This window comes from Trichoplusia ni, chromosome 7 (assembly GCF_003590095.1).
Source record: "Trichoplusia ni isolate ovarian cell line Hi5 chromosome 7, tn1, whole genome shotgun sequence".
Taxonomy (NCBI): Eukaryota; Metazoa; Arthropoda; class Insecta; order Lepidoptera; family Noctuidae; genus Trichoplusia; species Trichoplusia ni.
Window position 1 is genome coordinate 10283776 of NC_039484.1, and position 20880 is coordinate 10304655.

Here is a 20880-nt window from a genome sequence, read left to right on the forward strand (position 1 = left end):
TGGGCTGGTTACCCGTGTGGTTCTTGGATTTAGGAAAATTGGTGCCGTTGACATGGAAGGATTTTGTGAGAGGTCGTATTTTGGGCCTCACGAGGCACCTCCGTGAGCCCACTATTCGTTTAAATCGTGGGTTTCGTCATATTGGGTATCATTTGTGCTCGTGGATGGTTGTGGTTCCGGATTATAATAGTCATCTTCACTGGTTACACAATTAACACGAGCAGGTTTAATAGTTCTCCTGATAGGTTGCTTTTGATATTTGGGAGATGGATTAGCCTTGAACCGATTATTGTTGTACTCGCGTTTTCTACATGTTTCAATGGTATGACCTTGATTTTTACAATACCTACAGAATAGATTTTTATTATCTCGGTCATATTGTTTAGCCATTTGCGGCTTAGAATTGACATCATGGTTTGAAGGACGAGAAGGATATTGTGGTTTAAATGCAATACGATGTAATGTTGAACTTTGAGGATTACGCTTATTATACGAATTTAGGATCTTCTCCTCTGAGACGGCAAAATTGATTGCATCGTTGAGAGTGGATGGGTTTCTACTGCGGACTAGATTAGAAATTTCGGGCTTAAGGCCAATTAAAAACGTGTGGAGTGCTAAGTCTTCCATAGCCGCTATACGACCAACTAATTCGCTTTTCTTTTTATTGGATAATGTTACTTCTGTTAAGAGCTTCGAAAGGCAAGTTTCGAGGCGTAATGCGAATTGGTTAACCGGTTCATTTAGTTGTTGGCATTCCCGTAATTCAGTCATAAGATGGGCATAGTGTTTTCTTTCACCGAACTGTGTCTTAAGGAAACTATTTAATTGGTCCCAAGAGTCGAATTCTTTAATGGAGCAAGCTACTTCGGCTTTGCCTTCTAATTGTGATAATATATATTTAAATAATATTGGTTTTTGGGTATCAGAAGCTAAATCAATTGCGTTGTCACAATTAGTTAGAAATGAATTCAATTTTTCACGTGTGCCATCGAATGTTTTTATAAATTTAAATAGAGTTCCAATTTGAATATTTTCATTTTTTTCTAGTTTAAGAGACATTTTATTAAACAAATTTTATAACGCGTCCACTAAAGATGTAGTTCGGTGTAATAGGCAGCAACTGTAATGTGAGGTTTAGATAAGAGCGAGTGCGGTATCGAATGTCTTGATAGTGATAATTCCGAGTAATGGTTAACAATAACAGTGAGACATTTAGAATATAAAGTTTGCAAACAAAAAATAAATTAGAATTAGTAACGCGCACAAGAAAATAAACCTTTATGTTTAGTTCACTGGGTTTACGCACTTTCACGCACTTGTTTTCGAATTGTTAGAGATGAGTTGCACTTTCGCTGGGAAATATAATGTTTTCAAGACTTACAGGAACACGTAGAAAATGTACTGGAACATGACCACTTCTTTGGTCTGTTGAAGTTGAAGAGGCTTTCCCTCTCAGGAATCAGGCACGAAACAGGAACACAATCACAATACCCACGGGAAAAGTTATTCAGATTTTAGGATGTCCGAAAATAGATATGAATATTGAATTATTATTATTTTATTTGAGTTCGAGTTAATTTTGGCACTTCGACACTTTTATGCTTTAAAATAGTTTAGAATACGAGTCCAGAAGGAGACGTCCCAGGGATACCTTCACCATCGGTATCCCACCGCTGCCACCAAATTGTTATGAGGATTCCCGAATTTCGGTTTTTAAAAAACAAAGAAATAAAACTTAGATGAATATTGAAGGACACTTTAATTACTTTAGGACTCGGTAAATAGGGCAAGTGTCACGCGCGGATGATGGAATCGAACTGTCGCAAAGAGAGCGTCTTATTATTATGAACTATCAAAAGTGCTGACAAGGGATATAGAAAGAGCCGTTGGGCACTATCATATACATTACATATATATAACAGTGCGTTCAGCATTTGTTTTTTAACTATGAAAAAGTCCAGTCTAGGCCTGTCTCATAAGAATGAATGTCAGATATGGGTAGTGCCATAAATATCCTACCTCTGTTTTTGCCCATCTACCTACTCGATATGTACTAAATCAATTTATCCTAATAATGTTGATGCCCATTTAATATTGAAATTTCAGAGCTTATATAGAGATGGATGGCTATCAAGAGACACATCGTCTGTATCGTCTGCGTCACCGGCGCGTCACACACGATAACGAACCTATTGAACAAGGAACATCCGGTAACTACGTGAGGAGACCAACCGAACAAACACAACATACCTAAGCAGAAACATGACTACTACTAGGTACTAAATGTATCTATTGTTGTTTTGTTTTCTCACTTTCTTTAATAAACAATGTGTGAAAGCCAAAAAACAGTGTTCTATACTTAGAATTATGTACGGACATTTTTTGAGAGGTGCGTGTAAAAGAAGTAAGTTTGTAAGTAAAACGGTTCAGTAAAGATTTCTATTGATATTAGGAAAACAGTTGTAATTTAGTGAACTCTACAATTAAATATTGTTTCTGGTAAACAAATGTGGTATTGAACTTTTGATCCATTTCACAATTATATTTAGGGTTAACTGCGAAGTCATCATATCACAATTTCATAGTCACTTAAAGAAAATATTGGCCAGAACAACTGAAACGCAATTTAACTTCAAGAAATTCCTAAATGCCTGTCAATCGCAAAATCGCTTCAATATTCAAACTAAGAGAAACCCCATGAGACTAAACAACGACTTAAAATACTCACTTAGTTTTTACCTATAACTTATACAATAAAAAGACGGTAATAATGCTGGAATCCTTACCTTCATCACAGGCTGAGAACACCGCTTCATCAGCGCAACACGCCGCGACCAGCACGAGAAACAGCACAATATTCAGGAGACCCATAGTGACGGACTGCGCAGACTGACCGAGGGACCCTCGCTGCTATTAAAGTATAAATTATCGGTGACACCGCGACCCGGAATGTGTTACCGATAAACAGCGAAATGGAACATTGTTTATTGTGACCAGAGCCCGGGGTGAGTGCGTGAGATCGGTTATTGTTGTAATTAGCTAATATTCCTTGTTATTAGTGTAAACATGCTTTATTAATTAGATGTTTTTAATTTTACTTCTTCCAATGAAGTGGGAGAGTTTTGTTTTAACGAGCTAATTTCTGCGAAGTTTTACTGTTTATTTGCAATCAGCTACGGATCCGAGAATTGATATAAATAATATCATTCATAGTTGTAGTCTTGTGGCACAAATCATAATTTTAAGAAAATCATTTTTCATTTAACACTTGCGTCTGGTGCCTGTTGAGATCACGAAAGACAACTCATGGTTTTGAGTGCGTAAATTCTTTTTTTTCTAATCTGCTAGACAAAGCAATCATCACTTTTGTAAGGCAACAGGTTGATAATCAGTTTAACAATACTAAAAATAAAATGAAAAAAGTATTTAAGTAAAAAAGATCTTTATTTGATATATTTACATAAGATCCCTTCAATACGCGAAGGGATTAAAAGATACAGTAAAATGAGTACGTTGTCTAATTTCGTTGTTTGTGTGTATTTATCTTATAAATATATATATACAAAACTATTTACAACATTTTTACATACGCCGAGCGAACTCTTTGGCATATATTTTCTGAGTGCAACGTCTTATTAACTTAATATACAATCTCATTTTAAATATAGGCTACAATGTATAGAACCGGCACTTTAATTTTATAGAGGACACATTTTTTTCATTGTTTTCTTTAGCATTTTTTTCTTTAACATAGGTAGACATAAGTATCGTTCTTGTTTACCTTCCATGGCTTGAAACTTACCTAAGTTTTATACAAGTATTCATATATTAAGCAAACTTAAGTACATTGGTGATTCTGAGGATGAAGAAATTAATTAGCTTATTAAGGTAGGTACTTTGTTTTTGTCGATGTGTTACCATTACTTGTGTACGAGATATAAGTGTCTATTAACAATTACCGCGAGTAGAATAGGCTTTACGAAAATGCATGTATTTTCTTTTAAATTTTAGCAATCATTTTTACAGCTTTAAGGAATGCCACTTATTGTGGAGATATCAATACCTTCAACTGTAGAGATTGAGGATGTTTATTTGAAGTTTTGAATCGAATTCTCTGCTTTTTGTCCGTAGCATTTTGCCACGTTACCTAATACACGTAGTCAAAACATTAAATGACGTATTTCTTTATACTCGACTACACAACAACGCAATTTTTTAACCCAGAGGTTATCATTTCAACAGAGGATTTTTGGAAGCGGAAAGTAAAACTTATTTAATTAATTCCATGTAATATGGGACTTTCCAGTTTTTGTTTACGGAATTACGATCTAAATTTAACATGTTTTCCTGTCCTGTTGTTTAGTCAAAGTATCAAATTATTTTTAATGTTAAGAATTGTTGATCAAAGCAATTACATCAGGGCGGAAATTGGCTGTTTTGAAATGTTCAAGTAAATTTTGATAGAAATAACTTAATTGAAAAACATTTTTTATATTATCAGTTAAGAATTCTGTATTTTATGACAAAAAAGGTAAGGATAAGAGCAAAATATTTTGTGTAAACATTTTCCCAATTATCATAATAACCTAATTAATAAGATAAGTCTTTTTAGAATGTCATTATTCGTTGCATTGAGTATTTTCGTTTATATTATTTCGTTGTAAATTACCCGTAAAATATTTAGCTAAAAATTTGATGACAACAGCGTCATCTTTTATGTCGGTCCTGAACTACTAAAAAGCCGAATACCGAACGCTGTTCTTTTGACGGAACGATTTTCACTTTTTGATATATAATTTTGTCGACATTGGGTCACAAGCATAAATCTCATTGTCATTTTAAAATATCATTTACACTTAAAAAAATGAATGTCTAAATTCAGTACTAAAGTCAAATTTCACCTAAATACTCATACTATTCAGTCTATTCACAATACAAATATCGTTCTTATAACAACTACTTAGAGTTTAATTTCCTTAAACGATAGCTAAAGTAGTCGTTGTATTGTGGGGATCGTCCCTTGACAGGTGATGCAAGTCTTGGTGTATCCCTGCTTCCTTTAGTATCCTCATCCTAGGGCCTAGAGGGACCCCTAGGGCTCGTAACTTGTCTTCTCCCACGTAAGGCAGTTCGGCTGCTCCTACTTTCTCCTTTTCGAGGAGAGCTGCGTATTTCTGTGAGGGAAAATAGGGGAATTATTAAAAAGTACTTAAAATATATAATTGAGACTCATTGCATGGAACTGAAACTTTCCAAATTGCTTAATATTGAGAAGAAAGAATTGACCTAAACTGACCATTAAATTAACTTAAAGTAGACTTTAAAGAAAACGAATTAGTGACTATTTTAGCAAGGTAACATTGTAAAGCTGTGTGCGGCATACGGCAAAAAAAGGACCTACAAAAAAGTCCTTTAGTTCTTAATTTTCCTAATCCAAAATATAAGTAAGTTGGTACCACTTGGCTTCATAAACATTTTTTTTTATATTGTGAACTACAATGTCTTCCGTACCTCATATCCGAGTTTCTTGAGGAACAGCCTCATCAGCGGTGGTTCGTCTCCGAAGAACTTGGTGAGCCGCTTGACGCGGTCAGGGTTGCTGAAGGAGTACGGGTCCGAGTGCCGCCCGTGACCGCCCGAGCGAATGTACTGCTGGGACCTGGAATTAAGACGAGGGGTAAGTATGGCAGGGTCAAAATGTATTTTAAGTAGGTAGTCGATAAAAGGATCGCTTGGCCGATTTCAGGGATTTCCCGTCTGCTGGCTAACGACCGATGAAAATGCGCTTTGACTCAAGTGGAAAACGTTGTGTTGCTTCGTGACGACTTTGTCACTTTCTCTCCACGCATTTTAGCCGATAAGTCACATTATTAATTTTGTTTAAATAATACGTACTTCTTATTCAAAAAAGTAAAAATATCATTCATTACACCTTGGTTCGAAACTTGGTTCAAATCTAAACTTCATTTAAGGCTTAAGTGCTTAGGTGATATATTTTGTACTTGTTGAAACAAACTTCAATGATATGAAATGCATATTCACTAAATCAAAATCAAATTAATATTCTCATGTACAACAAAAGGTTACTTAGTAGCCTTGTAACCTAGTACGGTTGATTGTGAAAAGAAAAACAAACAAAAAGTCAACACCCCTTATTGCCTGCCCTCCGCGCAACGAAGCGTAATAAGCTGTCACTCTATTTTCAAATATTGAACTTGTTTTACCTACCTTCTACGACGGCACTACGACCCTGTACCTCGTAGCGTGTCGGTGTACGAAATCTCATAGTACACAGTCAGGCGTTACTTAGGTATGAATAGCAGCTTTATTCTTTAGGACTTAAAATCCATTTTCAAACGATAGTGACGGCGTTCGAGTGTACTGGTCGATAAATTGAACATTTCTCTCACAGGTCTCGTTAGCTCAGAGGGCGAGAGCATCGATATCCAGGTTTAATCACCTGAGCATCGGAGGTCGGAGGTTCAAATCCTTCACGAGCCTAATTTGGACAGCCTTACACTTTTGAAGTTTTTCAGAATGAAATATGACACGAGATAAACATTTTGCTTTCTTTACTCCCCAGCTTCCAAGGGAACAAAGACATACCGTCCGGTCTCTTGCTATTATCGCTAACAAACCATTAGGTTCTAATACATCAAGTACGCCGACGGCAGCTGGAGCTCGATGGATAATGTCAGTAATATTCGCGTGACGAGCATTATATTAAAGAGAGTAATTATTGAAGATAGGATTACTGCATCTGATAATGTGTTATGATTAGACAGCGCCAGGTTGGGGAGTTTGTTGCGTTGTTTGTTCTTTCCAGCGCGCTTAGCAAGCGGTGAAATGTGGCCGTTATTGGGGAAATGTCCAAATACGGCTTTACTGCACGGATAGCCGAGTGGTTGAATTCACCAAATCAAAACCACTGTGCGCGACGTGTCGCGGGTTCAATCCCCTCGTGTTACAAGCATTTTATGATCTACGAATGCTTGTTCTGAGTCTGGGTGTCTTTGTGCATGTGATTTGCAAAGGTGTGTTTGTAAACGCAACACAAGGAATAAATTCCTTACTGCGGATGTAAATAAAAAAAAACCTTGCGACAATGAGGCTTCAGCAATTATTTAATTGAATACCCTATCCCGATGTCAGCTATCCTGACACCGAAACCGCCGACACATCCTTTATATCATAACCATTAAAGCTTATTATTGTGCTTTAAATTTAAAAACAACCTGAAATCGTAAATTATGACCTTCACTTCGATGACGATTATATTGTTTTCTTTTTTTTTGTATTCAAATGAAAGTTTTCATTTAAAGGCAAATAGGATACAAAATACCGACACCTCGACTAACTTATTTTAGATATTGAAATAACATCTCAGAATTTGATATGAAAATATTCTAAAATAATTTATAGATAAAGGAAAATTCCTTCTAACCAATTTTCCTGTTACCCTTTAAAGCGACACCTGTCTTTTCGTATATGAACTATGTTGTAACGAGGGCGCTCAGTGAATCTGTGTACGTTGTTAGTACGAGGACACGAACCTTTTATATTAACAGAGAGTCGGATCGCACCGAGCGCCACTACCAAGAGGGCAGCAAAATAAGAATTTTATTTTGTGTCAGTCAAACAATTAATTTCTCAACAAGTTAGTATTGTCAATGTCCCTGCTTCTCGCACCACCCATTACAGTTGTTGTAAACACATGTGGCGGTGGCTGCGCGGCAGCTGGCCCGACCCGAGTCACTATCTTTTTTAGCCTTCCTTGGACTACGGAGTCAAGTTCTACAGGAAGTGAATAATGTACAATTAATTATGCATCCAGACAAAAGGACTGAAAGTGCACCAATGTGAATTGTTTATAGTTGACAATCGAGATATTTCGGTCAATGATAGACTTGATTATGCCAAAAATACATGTGAAAATCTTAACATTGAAATAACCCCTGGAAGAAAAGGAAGAATAAAAAAATGGCTATTGAGAATGCTGCTGATGCTGGTTTAACTTATGAAAATCTGTTAAGGCAAGAAATGTTCGAATTAATGGATAGAATTATAAAAGAAATTAAGACCAGATTCCAGCAACTGCACGGGCAGGATGTCAAGTACTCTTTTCTCACATCAATTTGTTTGACCATTGACCATTAATTTTTTTCTGCAATCTTTCATATATGGTTACGTTTTTTCCACCAACATTACCTATTATTTTTATGACGTCAATAGGGCGGCAAATTGTGACTCCGTCCCGGGCGACGGTGAACCACGCTACGCCACTGGAGGTGACATATGTATTCTCTACTTAAAGAAAAACCCCGCAAATAAAAGGACATTCAAAAAACAAGTTTCAATAAAGATAAAACTTCTATTCACTCAATCAAATTAAAATTTGTATTTACCATAAAGGCTACAGTGCTACGTAGTGGACTGTCGAACGTCATAAGAAAAAACTAACATAAGAAAAAATTTAAATGTTGAACTAGTTTTCCTACTATCATGGCTTCTACCCTGTCATAGCGTGTCGATGTACGAAATCTCATGGTACACAGTCAGACGTTACTTAAATACGAATAGCAGCTTTATTCTTTAAGCATTAAGGCCGACCTTGTCGTAGCATGTCGGTTTTCGAAGTTTCATGGTTCACAGTAAGGAAGTACTTAGATACGAATAGCAGCTTTATACCATAAGATTTAAGATCGATTTTCAAATGGTAGTGATGGAATTCGAGTGTACTGGTCGATAAATTGAAAATTCCTCCCACAGGTCTCGTTAGCTCAGAGGGCGAGAGCGCCGATATCCAGGTTCCACCTGAGCATCGGAGGTCGGAGGTTCAAATCCTTCACGAGCCTAATTTGGACAGCCTTACACTTTTGAAGTTTTTCAGTATGACGTACCCGAGACAAACATTTCGTTTTATTCAAATAATAAGCATCTGTCGGAGCCTCGGAGGTGGTCATAACGATTCCTGATACGCAACCACATTTATGAAATCTTTTTAGGTTACTATTCACGTTAACACTGGCAGGTTGGAAAATAGAAACAAGAAATTTAAATTAAGAATAGTGAGATAGAAAGATTTAAAATGTCTTGAGACTAATTAATTATTGCATTATATTAAATTAAAGAGAGTAATTATTGAAAATATCGTGAATATTGGATTTAGTAACAAGATAATGTGTAATGATTGGACAGCGCAAGGGTGGGGTGATGGGTGGGCGTTATTGGGAATAATATGTCCAGAATCTGCTAGGAGTAAACAACAATGAGGCTTCATCATTTATTTAATTGAATACCCTATCCCGATGTCGGCCATCCTTACAGTCAAGCCACCGACACAACCTTTATATCATAAACATTGTGCTGTAAATTAAAAATAATCTGAAGTGTTGAATTTTGGCCATCAATCAGTTCGACGATGTTTTTTTTTGGATTGAAATGAATGTTTTCATATCATTTCAGGTTACAAAATACCGTCAGTTCGATTAACTTATTAAAAAAAAATCCTTCTTCACAATTTCCCTGTTATATATTTAAAGCGACACCTGTCTGTTCGTTTACGAACTATGTAGTAACAAGGGCTCTTAGCGATTCTGTGTACGTTGTTAGTACTAGGACACGAACCTTTTGCAAATATTACCTGAATTATGTTTTGCACGTTAATGTGGTATCGTGATTTTGCCATAATTCGTTTGAAATACACATCTACTACATGTTTAGAAGGTCCAGTTCCCGATACTGAAGTGAAGTACAAAGCAACATAAAAATGCTAGTCGCTACAACACCAGTTTAAAAAAGACATGTCCCAGACATTCCAGATGTCATTATGAAAGCAAAGTTGTGAAGCTTATTACATCATTCCTTTGTTCTCTATTTATGACTCTGTAGCCGATCATCCTTCTTAAAATACTGTTGCAGTGAAAGCTTAAAAATCTACCTCATTTTGGTACTTATTCGTAACTTTTTTTCAACTACTCCCGCAGTAAGAAATTCAGTTCTTGTATCGTGGAGGGTTTCACAAACATACAAATAACATGCACAAAGACACCCCGACTCAGAACAAGCATTCATGGTTGTCCTATATGGGGATCGATCCCGCGACACTTCGCGCTGAGTGGGTTTGGCTTGGCGCCCTCAACCACTCAGCTATCCGACATGAGACAAGTAATTCACTAGTAATTAGACATGATGGGCTTGTCTAACCATAACAGAAAAAAACCTAGAAGCCACGAGAACCATAACAAATATATTTAGCTTGTGTCAGATCTTATTGTTGGGCAAAGTTGGCCTTCCCCTTTTTCTTCAAGATTTCTGTCCACCTGTGGTCTGCGTATTTGGTCAGATCATCACACTACATTTGTTGCTGACTGGGCTGGTTGCGCTCCGCTGAAGCCTGACCGATGACTAAGATAGTTACCCATTGGATGCCAGAGAAGGAAAGATCAGATAATACATATAAATAGAAAATTTTCGATATTAGTGATAGATCTAGCTGAAGATATAGTCAGTGGCTCACTTGTACATATGCCTGAGCGCGGCGATCTCCGCGCGGATGGTGTCCATCTCCTGCATGACGAGGTGCTGCGTGCGCATCTCGCTGGACAGGTGCGCCACCGAGCGCGCCAGCGTCACCACGTGCGACTCCAGGCGCTGGAAGCGCTTGTTTATACCCTGGAACATATAGACAACGTTATATGAATGAACATGTTTGAATATTGTGGAAAGCAAATACAATTTTCAAATTTTGGAATTAAATTGCAGTTGGTACGTAATGGTAAAGAGGGAAAATAAATTAATAGATTAAAAACATCTAAAACCCACTTTTTTAAATGTCACTCCATTCAGATCTCATCAAATCGGTCTACCCGTCTTTATAGTTGTAAATTGCATTGTCATCGGGTTTTAAGCTACCCTGAAAATTTCGGAATGCTAGCTTATCGGGAAGCGCTTCAAAATTAAGTTGCAAAAATCGAACTGGAACGACAAATAAATAAACTAGAAAAGTGAGTATATGAAAACGTGGGAAAACTGGCTTTGGACTGATTTTAAAGTTTAAAATTATATTTCCGATCACCATCATCATCATCATCTCAGCCTATAGCTGTCCACTGCTGGGCATAGGCCTCTTAATACGTTCTCCAGCGCGACCGGTTCATTGTCAACTGCATCCAACGAGACCCAGCGGCATATTTCCGATACGGCACAAAACTTGAGTTGTTAGTGTTAGCAGTTGACTGCCACTTAACTAAAAGGAACTAATCATGACTTTTCAAGTATTCACGCCAAAGACACTGTGCGCGCCGTATCGTGGCTTCGATCCCTTTTTTTGCCGATGTTAAACGCTAATTACTTCAACCAATGCTGAAGGTATGGTGTGGGCCGTCGGATTCACAGCGAGTAAAATAACTCTGGGCCCTGAGCTCTGGCCACTGAATGAGCCAGAGCCACGAGATCGCTCGCACATGCCCATCGCGATGATAAAAGAGTACAGGAATACAAATGATTACTTCAAAGAAGTCTTAGTTACCTTCAAGTCATGTTTCTTTCTGTGGTCGTTGGAGCTCCGTCTCTTGTCTCGCACCGGGCGACTGCTGACCGAGCTGGATGGCAAGGACGACATGCTACCGTAACGACGCTTAGAAGATAATCTGTAACATAAGTAAGAAAATCATACTATAGAATTCAGATTTGGGTTCAAATATGTATCTAGAAGTAAAACTTGCTTCTTATTGATCAACCATTCACTCGCCTAGATAAGACATTGGCGGCATTACACGGCCTAAATATATTTATGCTCATGGAAACATTTACTGGTTTGTATCTGTTAGGAAACCTTTTTTTACTTTTGCTTGATTCCTCTCTTTGGAGGCAAATATGGGAGAATATAATATATCTTTTTTACAGTGCTCAGCTCCTGAGCCATTATTCTTATCAATTATAGCAAAATAAGGACCCAATGTTACAAAAAAATGTCTTATAAGCAGTCATACCTGGACTCCCAGGTGGGCTGCTTCGCCAGGCTGGCCGGCTTTCTGACTCCCAGCAGCTGCAGCACCTCTGCGTACATGTTCTCGAGGCCGCGCAGCTGGCGGCGGATGGCGCGCGCGTCGCCCGACGACGAGCTGTCGGAGCGGCCCTCCAGCAGCGACGACAGGTCCAGGCTGCGGGTCGTCGTCGACGTCATGTCCGTCGTGTCGATGCCGAACACTGGGAACGAGAAATTGTGAGTAACAAGAGATTTCTAGTATTGGGAAATTGGTAACGACGTCCATGCTCCATTTATGTCGGTTCAGCATCATCATTATTCTAGCGCTTTCCTGACTATGTTGGCGTCAGCTTCCAATCTAACCGGATCCTGCTAAATATAAGTGTTTTACAAGTAGTATCTGCTTATGTGACCTCCTCAACAAAGTTGCTTGGGAAACAGGATACGTATTGATAAAAACGATACATATTGGTAAAACTGGTTGCTAGAACTTAGGTTTAACAGCCGGGGCTCACAATTTAACGTGCGTTCCAAAAACAAACACGAAGGAACTTGTGACAGAGCGTAGCCGACCAAATCAAGCGAAGCTTAACCTGTGACCAGTTAACTTGTGCAGTTTTAGCTTTGGCATAATAGTTCTAGTTCACATAAATACTTAGACCTTTGTTTAGTCGCATTAGGTTAAGTAACCTGTAATGGTAGATTAGTGTGATAATTAAATAAATAAATAAATAAATATTTGAACAGAATAGTTTTTTATGTTCTACTCCCAGACGCTGAAACTCTTTACTTCTTAGTTATATTGCGTCATCTGTTCCTAAGTTGTCACAAACTTTGACTGTCTTCAAAATCTACCAAAAGCATCATGTAACAAAGCACAACTGTCGAGCCGTTTGTGTGAATGTTTACTCACAGTGTTTCTTGTAATGATGGTCTCGTTTCGAAGAGTGCTTCTTGTGCGAGTGCCACCGCGGAGACTCGCGGCCTCGACGACGCTCGTCCGGGTACTCTGATGATCTGCCCGGTAGACTGGAATCAAAGAAGGATATTGTCTTAATTTGTGAACTAAATGTCCTTAAACAAAGAATTTAACTTGACTACTTAGCTAAATTCCTTAAAACGAATCCCTTAAGGATTTTATCATCACGTCATAAGTATAGTTGAGTGGTATCATCTCATCTCCTTAAAATTTTATTGTTCAAGAGTTTCGTTGTAGCAACGCTTTAATTGACTTATTTTGTAATAATAGGTACTATATATTTTTAATATTGTTGCTAGGTATTTCAACTAATGGTTTAGTAATTGAAAAATTTCAAAGTCTAGGTAAAAGGAGGATTGTTTACCTATTTCTTTTATGCATGTCTGACGAGGGTGACAGCGGCGGTAGTGGCGGTGTGACCGACGTGTCCGAGGTGGCCGACGAGTCCAGTCTCATGCTGGCTAGCTTCGGCTCAAGGATGTGACGCAGCTCGCATTCTACCCAGTCGTTCTCGGTACCTGGAAAATGAGAGCAAACATTTTAAATTAGTGTAAGAGAAAAACTGACGGATTTGTCCATTAGATATTTTTAGAACAATTTCGTTATCGTTTTTTTCCACATCTTTGACAAATTCTCTACTAATATGGTTTGCAATAAAGACTATTCTATTCTATTCTATTCCGCATTAAGTAAACACACTTTGATTCTACTAAATAAAGTAACTATGCGATCAGGTCAGTTGGAGTAACGGCCAATCTGAAGACAAGGACAGCCCAAAAAGTCTTAACAAGTTTATGTAACAAAATGACACTACAAATAGTTTCGTACTTTGTCCTTGCTGTTGCTGGCTGGTCCCCGGCTGGGGCTGCCTCGTGCCCAGCGCGTCCGAGTCCGCGGAGGTGTCGTGCAGGGGCTCCGGCCGCCGCCCGCTCGAGTACGCCACGCTGCCGCGCCCCGAGTCCACGTTGGACGACTGACCTCCGTTCTTGTCGTAGTCTGAAATTATTCCAGAAGTCTTTAGAACAACGTGGACTAACAGCCAGATAAATTCAAGGCAGACTTACCTGGTGATTTGACTGTCTAATATTGTAAGATTATTTATACGAATCAAATCAAAATTGTTTATATTTTAAAAATCCATCTTTACAGTCAGTGTTACGTAGAGACCTAATTTTAAGAGATTTATTGGTTGATTTATATTCTTGTGTTGTGATAAAGCGAATACTAATTTGAAACTAGCTGTGAAAGTTCTCAGTTAGCCGAATGAAATAAACCCCTTTGTAGATCTTATTGATCAAATTTTGATTGGTGTATATATATGGGTAATACATAACGTATTGGTTTTTTGCATCATAAAAGCTTCATAAGGAGTTTTATGTCGACTAAAATAAAGATTTATGTTGACAACGTTTATAACTAAAATTCCTATTTTTTCTTATATTCTTTTGTTAATATCTGGCAACAACGCTTGTAAATTTTATATTTGTCATGTTTTGATGACCTTTAAGGTGACAATATTATATTGCAACATATTTATAGTTATAGACATGGAAATGAAATATAAATATTCATGCTCTTAATCTGCTTTGACGGTTATTACAATTTTTACTATGTTTTGTGATTACCTGAGCTAGCACCAGATCCGGCTCCTTTTTTCCCATGTGCTTTGAGATCCTCTATCCTGTTCGGAGTTTGTCTTGACGAGGACGGCTGGGGATTATACGCTTCGGCTTTCCCACTGGAGTTATAAACACTATCAGCTGACTTCTGGCTGGCACTCTCATCGTTCCTCTCCTGTGACGTTGAAGGCTCCTCTCTTTTATGTCCTATTGAGTCGGGAGTTCTTCTCTCCTTATGACTATCCGGTGTCCGTCTCTCCTTATGGCTGTCTGGCGTCCGTCGTTCTTTATGACTATCTGGAGTTCTTCTGTACACGTTTTCTTGGATTCTTTCTTGTCTGTGAGATTCTACTGAGCGACCACTCGTTCTAATTCGCTCTTCGAAACTGGATCTGCTTTGCGCTGCGAGTCTTGCACGAAACCCGCCGTCATCAGACTCCCGCTCCTCACAATTTCGAGGATGCTCATTAGCCGTGTGGTCTAGGAGGTTTCCATGTGAGTTCCGCCTCCCTGGGTCGTGTATCTGTGGAGTAGTGACCTCTGGCCTATGATGTGGTTCGTCTAATAAGTGCGGATGTGACGCCGCCCGACGTCCCTCTACTAAGCCTCTCTGGCGGATTATTTCTCTTTCTAACTGTTGCGGGCTTCTGAGATCCGGTCTTGAGTGAGAATTGTCGAACTAGAAAAATACAATGATGATTATTACTACAGATTTCTGCAACATACATATGAATACCTCACTTTAAACCTCCAGTTCTAGAAGAAATATTGTTAGAAATCAAAAATTTAAAAATAAATAAATTGTTTTAATCGTCCATATACCTAATTAAACGCCATTTGACAGGTATGTCTTAGTTAATAAAATTACCCTTATACCAACATCACCAATTAGGGACACTACAGCAAGTCAATGCCCGTTTATAATTTAATTTAACATAATAAATGTCTGAATTAAACATATCTGAAAGGAAACGACTATAAAAACTATGATTCTGATAGTTAAGTGTAGTAAAACTAGTTATTCGATTGTTAAAGGAAGTTCTAAGCTACGTGGTTTCCTCAAATTAGTAGTTGTTGATTGAAGATCTAAATAAAGCATTACGATAATTGTAATTGGCGCGGAAATATTGGATAATGGTAATAGACTGTATCCCTTGAAATCATTTAGAGTGGTTACTGATAGTATTGCTGGAATTATTTACGAACTACAGTTTCAAATTTTTAGGTATCTCCTAGGTAAGTATCACGTCGTCAAAAGTTAGCTAAGCTTACTCCAGGGAGTGAAAAAATCGTGATATCGCCACCTGATATGTGGATTTTGTATCATGAAGCAGCAAAACATTGGAAAACTGTAAGTAATGGACTTAACAAGCCGATTAAAATAATACAGGACAAAGAGAACAATGCACTGATAAATCGAGTTTCTTGTAAAATCTTAGTTGCGTTGTGTCGGCGTCTAAGAGTACACTGGTTATAATTGCTGCGTAGCCCGTGGGAACACAGTTAATTGTCGAGAACCATTGTGTGATGGTGAGAATTGAACATGGGACCTAAATGTTGCAAGTGTTACGACAGTTGGGCTTACCGCTTGAAGAATGATGCCAATTTCGTATTAATTTAAACAATTTTTATCGTCTAATTGCTGGACGTTTGAAAGTGAATTGAATTATTGGACATCGCTGAGTTAGGGTTTCGAAAGTAAGACTTAATATACCTTTGGTGATTTTTTGGCTTAATTGAAACTTTTATAGAATAATCTGTTGTTGTGATTACGATATGATCTTTTGTAAATGACCTTGCAGAAACCATTGTAGAATTGGGTCTTTATCAATTCAGAATAAGGGTGATTTTTTTCTAATTAGGAAGGTTACTCAAGTCGAACGTATATATGCATTTTATGTTTGTTTCTGTAACTCTTTGTTGCCATATAGGTACTTGAAGGTTTAACAATGAGCCTATCATTATTTTTATACCTGTGGGTAAAACCTAAGATGGAAATCTATGAACGTATGCATATACAGATTTCCACTTCTCCAGTAAATCCATTATTAACTTTCTACGCATACAATACTACAGAAAATGTTTGCTGTTTTTCTTCTAACCTTACTCCATTGTTTTAATAACAAACAAGTTCTTTTGGATACAAACAATTTTATGAGCGTCGTTGTTTAAGATTTATAGACTATTTCTGTCTGTGTTTTTTAAGAGACTTCCAAGAAAATAGAATATCTTTTTTTGTATACTGTGGAATGATATCAATGAAATTAATAAAGTATAGTGTAATAGACCAATGGCGGTCTTGTCGCTAATAGCGATATCTTTAAGACAACCTTTTAATAGACAGAAAATATTGAAATATAGAGGTAGGCGACTGGTGCACTATTTTAAATACGAACATAAAATAACCAATGTACCTATTACATACATGTTAAAAAACATACTGATGACGAAGCAAAGTACTTTTGTGAAACGTTTGTTTTCGGAACAAAAACAGAAATATAATATCTTATATTCCTTACCTGAGATTGCGGTCCACTTTTTAGGGAAGTAAAGTTCCCCATAGATCTGACATCTAAGTCTCTCTGGTAAAGCGCACTTCGTCTTCCTGGAGGTCCGTATTGCTGGTACAGGGCGTCAGCTCCTAAGGCTTGCGGCTGCCGGAGCGGCGTGCTGGCCAGCATCTCCTGAGACCTGGCTTGAGGGCTCATCATCATCTGTGACTGCACCATCTGTTGCTGTTGCATCAGCTGCCTGTTTCACACAAATTCTATTATTATATTTATTTCCCTCAAGTCAACTCTTAACAATTCCGGCAATTAATGTGTATATTTTTGTAGTGATGCATTTGAATTCATATAGATACTACCGTTGGATCTTAAGATAACATTTTAATGGTAACTGCGTCTTCATATTAAAATTATGATAATTATATAATACATCGACAGTTAGTATATCTACTTGTGGATGCCACACACGGAGCATCAAACGGCCGGAAAATTGAAATCAATTTGATAATATAATAAGTCAATTCCGGTCCATTATGGAAATTAGTAAACAATTTGACGTTTCATTGGGTGGTCTCTTTAATAGTCACCACCGCAGGTTAAGGCACTTGAGATTGTTATCAATATTTTTAAATTGTAAGACATAGAAATGGTTAACGGACATATAAGCTATCACTTATGAATATTCTGGGTTGCACCTTACCTGTGTGGTGAGGGACTAGGATACGCCATGTTGTTCGCTATACCGTGGCTGTACTGCATTTCCGGCCTAGTCTGCGTCATGGGCCGGCCATATATCCCCTGCTCCACCTTCCTGGTCCCGTTGTCTCGCGGCGTCACCTGCTCGGGCTCCGGCTTTTTTCTCTCCTCACTGTTATTCAAACTCGGCTCTTGTTCGTTGTTTTTCTCACCATCGTTAGCGTCTTTGCTTTTAAACCTGCTTGAGATCATATCTTTGAGCGTGTGATAAGTTTTACTGACGGATTTCGCACTTTTTGGGGCATCTCTTGTATTGTCCTTCCCCGTTTCGACTGTGACTGTGATTAGTTGTGAGTTGTTCGGCGTATCGACTTTGCCGTAGGTTTTGGCCGGTATCGGAGGCTTGGGTGAGTCGTAGTTTTGCATATTCCTGGCGACGGCTCCCTGGTTCTGGTTCATGTAGCCGTACTGGTCGTGGTACTGCCTGAAGCCGGGGTCGCCAGATGTGCCAGCCTGCTGGTTCTGTGTGAGAAACAGAATGTATTAACTATCTATGTTATTGTTAGACGTGCCATGGGAAGCGCACACAATGGGTTGTTAGGGAGCTCAAATTGTTAGGAGTTTTGTTTGACGTAGCTGTAAATGTGGTAACTTTGGTGAAAGGCGCATTATTAAAGATGGAAATTAAGAAATAAGTGGATTCAATGTTTTCCGTCTTTCTCTGTAGGTATCTAAATTAATAAATGTAAAGTTTCTGTCTGAGGTCCACTACACATTATTTATATTATGGTTTCTGGTTTACAAACACAATACATCCAATATTCAATTCTTCAACTGCTTAGATTCGCCAGAAAATTAATTAATGTAAAATAAAAATAAAAATTCTTGTTATTGACTAATATTCAAACCCGACTTTACTTCACGTAACAGATCAAAGCCCGTAATAACTCAACATTAACAAACTTCAATCACTTACAAACACGGGACACAATCACCTACTTAATAATATTTTATTCACACTTAGAGTAAATCTATGGATCCATATATCTAGTCATACTAACATTTTCGAGCGCGAATTCAACCATTTTCAATTTAATAACACACACTTCACATGACAACACGACTTTGGTACTTAAAGCTCTAAATAATACTGAATATACTGATGTGCTGCGCCCGCGCAACACCGGATGCGCGTGCGATCGGATCCGACCGTGCTGCCGCCGCGACGTGCGGGCTACCTATGACGAACTACTTGACAAGAACGTCAGGTCGCTGGGAACTTTAGCTGTAATAGTGTATTGTTTTTGTGCAATGTGTATTTCTATTTAATAGTCTTAAATGTTTTCGACGGCAGATGTTTTTGATTGTTTGAATAAGTACCAGAGGGCCCATTTACCTCTTGTTTAAGTTAGATAATATTATTACGTAGTATAGAGCTCTGTCTCGCACACAATTAATTTAATACTTAGCGGTAAATAAGTATGTATTTAAAGCTACAACATTATTAAATTACTTAATAAGTTATGGTATTCTGAGATTTAATCTTGGTGGTCCTATTTAACTTTCAACATAATAGTGACAGTGTGACGAATTTGTCTATTAGACGGATTAACTAATCAATTACGAGCTTATTTAGAAATTCGTTCTGGTACAAGTTCTCTGTAATAGGCAGCAAATATATATTTTGCTGTTTTTCCTTTTATTCATTAAGTAATACATATGTACAACTTTTCTGGCTGGAAGCTTGTGTAGTCATGCCAATAAGTCTAGTCATCTAGTGGGATAGTCAAAGCGTACGCGCAGAATTATTTAAAAAGTACAAACGCATAACTTATTCCTTGACAGAACACCCAAAGCACCGAAATGTCCAACTTTTACTTGAATATGCATAAAACTTGATCAAGCCATCACATCCGATATACATTCTATGTAATTCCCGATCAATGGCCGTGAAACATTACCGGCTTTCACAATGTCTCGGCTGATAGCATCGTGGGCTGTTATTCAAATTGCTTCACATTCACACCGTTATTAACTAGCGACCTGTCACGGTTCAAGACTGCACTTTCATTGGAACTCACTAGCGTTTAATAGGTGTTAAGTTGTTGAACAAGGTCTACTTAACTTTAGGTTAAATCAGATGATAATAAACAAGGCTGGCTGAATAGATAGTAACCAACTTGTTACGATTTTAATTGAAGTATTGAATAAATATTACGTAATATGTAAAAAACTGGTCAAGAACAATAACGGTAAAAAATATTGGGAGGCAACATTAAAAAAAAAATGTAACAATCTAAAGAAAAATAATATTTTTTTAAACCCAGCTTTCAGATTGTTTTTTTTCGCTTCAGACTCAAAGTACTGACTAAAAAGCTTCCTCTTTGTAAGTGCTGGTGTTGTTCCGCAGAACTTTGCTCTGCTCGGTACTTAGACTGTCACTTAACGTGAAAAGCCTGTAATTTTGTCACACTGCCTTAAAAAGAAATACCAACTTTATACAGATAAAGAAGTTTATTTTTCACTCTTTAGAACTGTTTTTCTTTGCTAGCCATGTCATGTAACAAAACACTGACAGTAAGTTCGTCGTGTATAGGCAGCACGCGCTGACTACTTACTGCTCGGCACACAACCGTTGTTTCTTCGTACGCACTTCAACCGCGGCGCGCGCGCACTATGAATTTTTATGGGTTATTTTATACCACCGCTTTGTATTGTGTTTCATAATGTTAACGAACATTGTTAGTTACATTTAGACTATTCATTTTCTAACCTATATGTGGTTTTTGGTGCACACAATGTTGCCTTTGTCTTGGTGTTTGAATTAATTAGATTGTAATTCGTAATCTAATCCATTTATATAATGGATTAGATTACGATTATTTGATTACTTAAGGGTAGTTAAGTTACGTGGACGCGAATCCGTTACAAAAAAAATAGGCTACACAAATTCAGTTGTAAATTTATTTGACACGTTTGGACTTTTATTAAACTTTAAAGTCAACGAAATACCAAAAAGTTTTTATAAAGTTAGTCGAAGTAGTCAAAATATTGTTAACAACAAAAACATACATCCGACCAAATAATATA

The 20880-nt window shown here is 37.7% G+C and overlaps 1 protein-coding gene and 1 long non-coding RNA gene across 5 annotated transcripts in view; one reads left to right on the forward strand and one right to left on the reverse strand.

Moving 5' to 3' along the window:
* The first annotated feature begins 2282 nt into the window (after positions 1 to 2282).
* Positions 2283 to 3083, forward strand: LOC113495634. The gene is made up of 2 exons (XR_003400746.1): positions 2283 to 2412; positions 2798 to 3083. It is a non-coding gene; the product is annotated as an uncharacterized LOC113495634 (long non-coding RNA).
* Positions 3084 to 3425: 342 nt separating this feature from the next.
* Positions 3426 to 20880, reverse strand: part of LOC113495630 — an 84352-nt gene continuing 66897 nt past the window's right edge. For 3 of the 4 annotated variants that reach the window (XM_026874457.1, XM_026874456.1, XM_026874458.1), the window contains 11 exons: positions 17795 to 18312; positions 17107 to 17338; positions 14594 to 15266; positions 13797 to 13964; positions 13333 to 13486; positions 12903 to 13018; positions 11994 to 12210; positions 11531 to 11651; positions 10520 to 10674; positions 5512 to 5659; positions 3426 to 5174 (listed from right to left, as the gene is read on the reverse strand). In XM_026874457.1, the coding sequence (XP_026730258.1) occupies positions 4977 to 5174; positions 5512 to 5659; positions 10520 to 10674; positions 11531 to 11651; positions 11994 to 12210; positions 12903 to 13018; positions 13333 to 13486; positions 13797 to 13964; positions 14594 to 15266; positions 17107 to 17338; positions 17795 to 18312 (2700 nt within the window). In that variant the 3' untranslated portion in view covers positions 3426 to 4976. Of the gene's footprint in view, positions 5175 to 5511; positions 5660 to 10519; positions 10675 to 11530; positions 11652 to 11993; positions 12211 to 12902; positions 13019 to 13332; positions 13487 to 13796; positions 13965 to 14593; positions 15267 to 17106; positions 17339 to 17794; positions 18313 to 18851; positions 19246 to 20880 lie in introns of those variants that run through there. The other variant, XM_026874459.1, reaches the window with a different exon arrangement.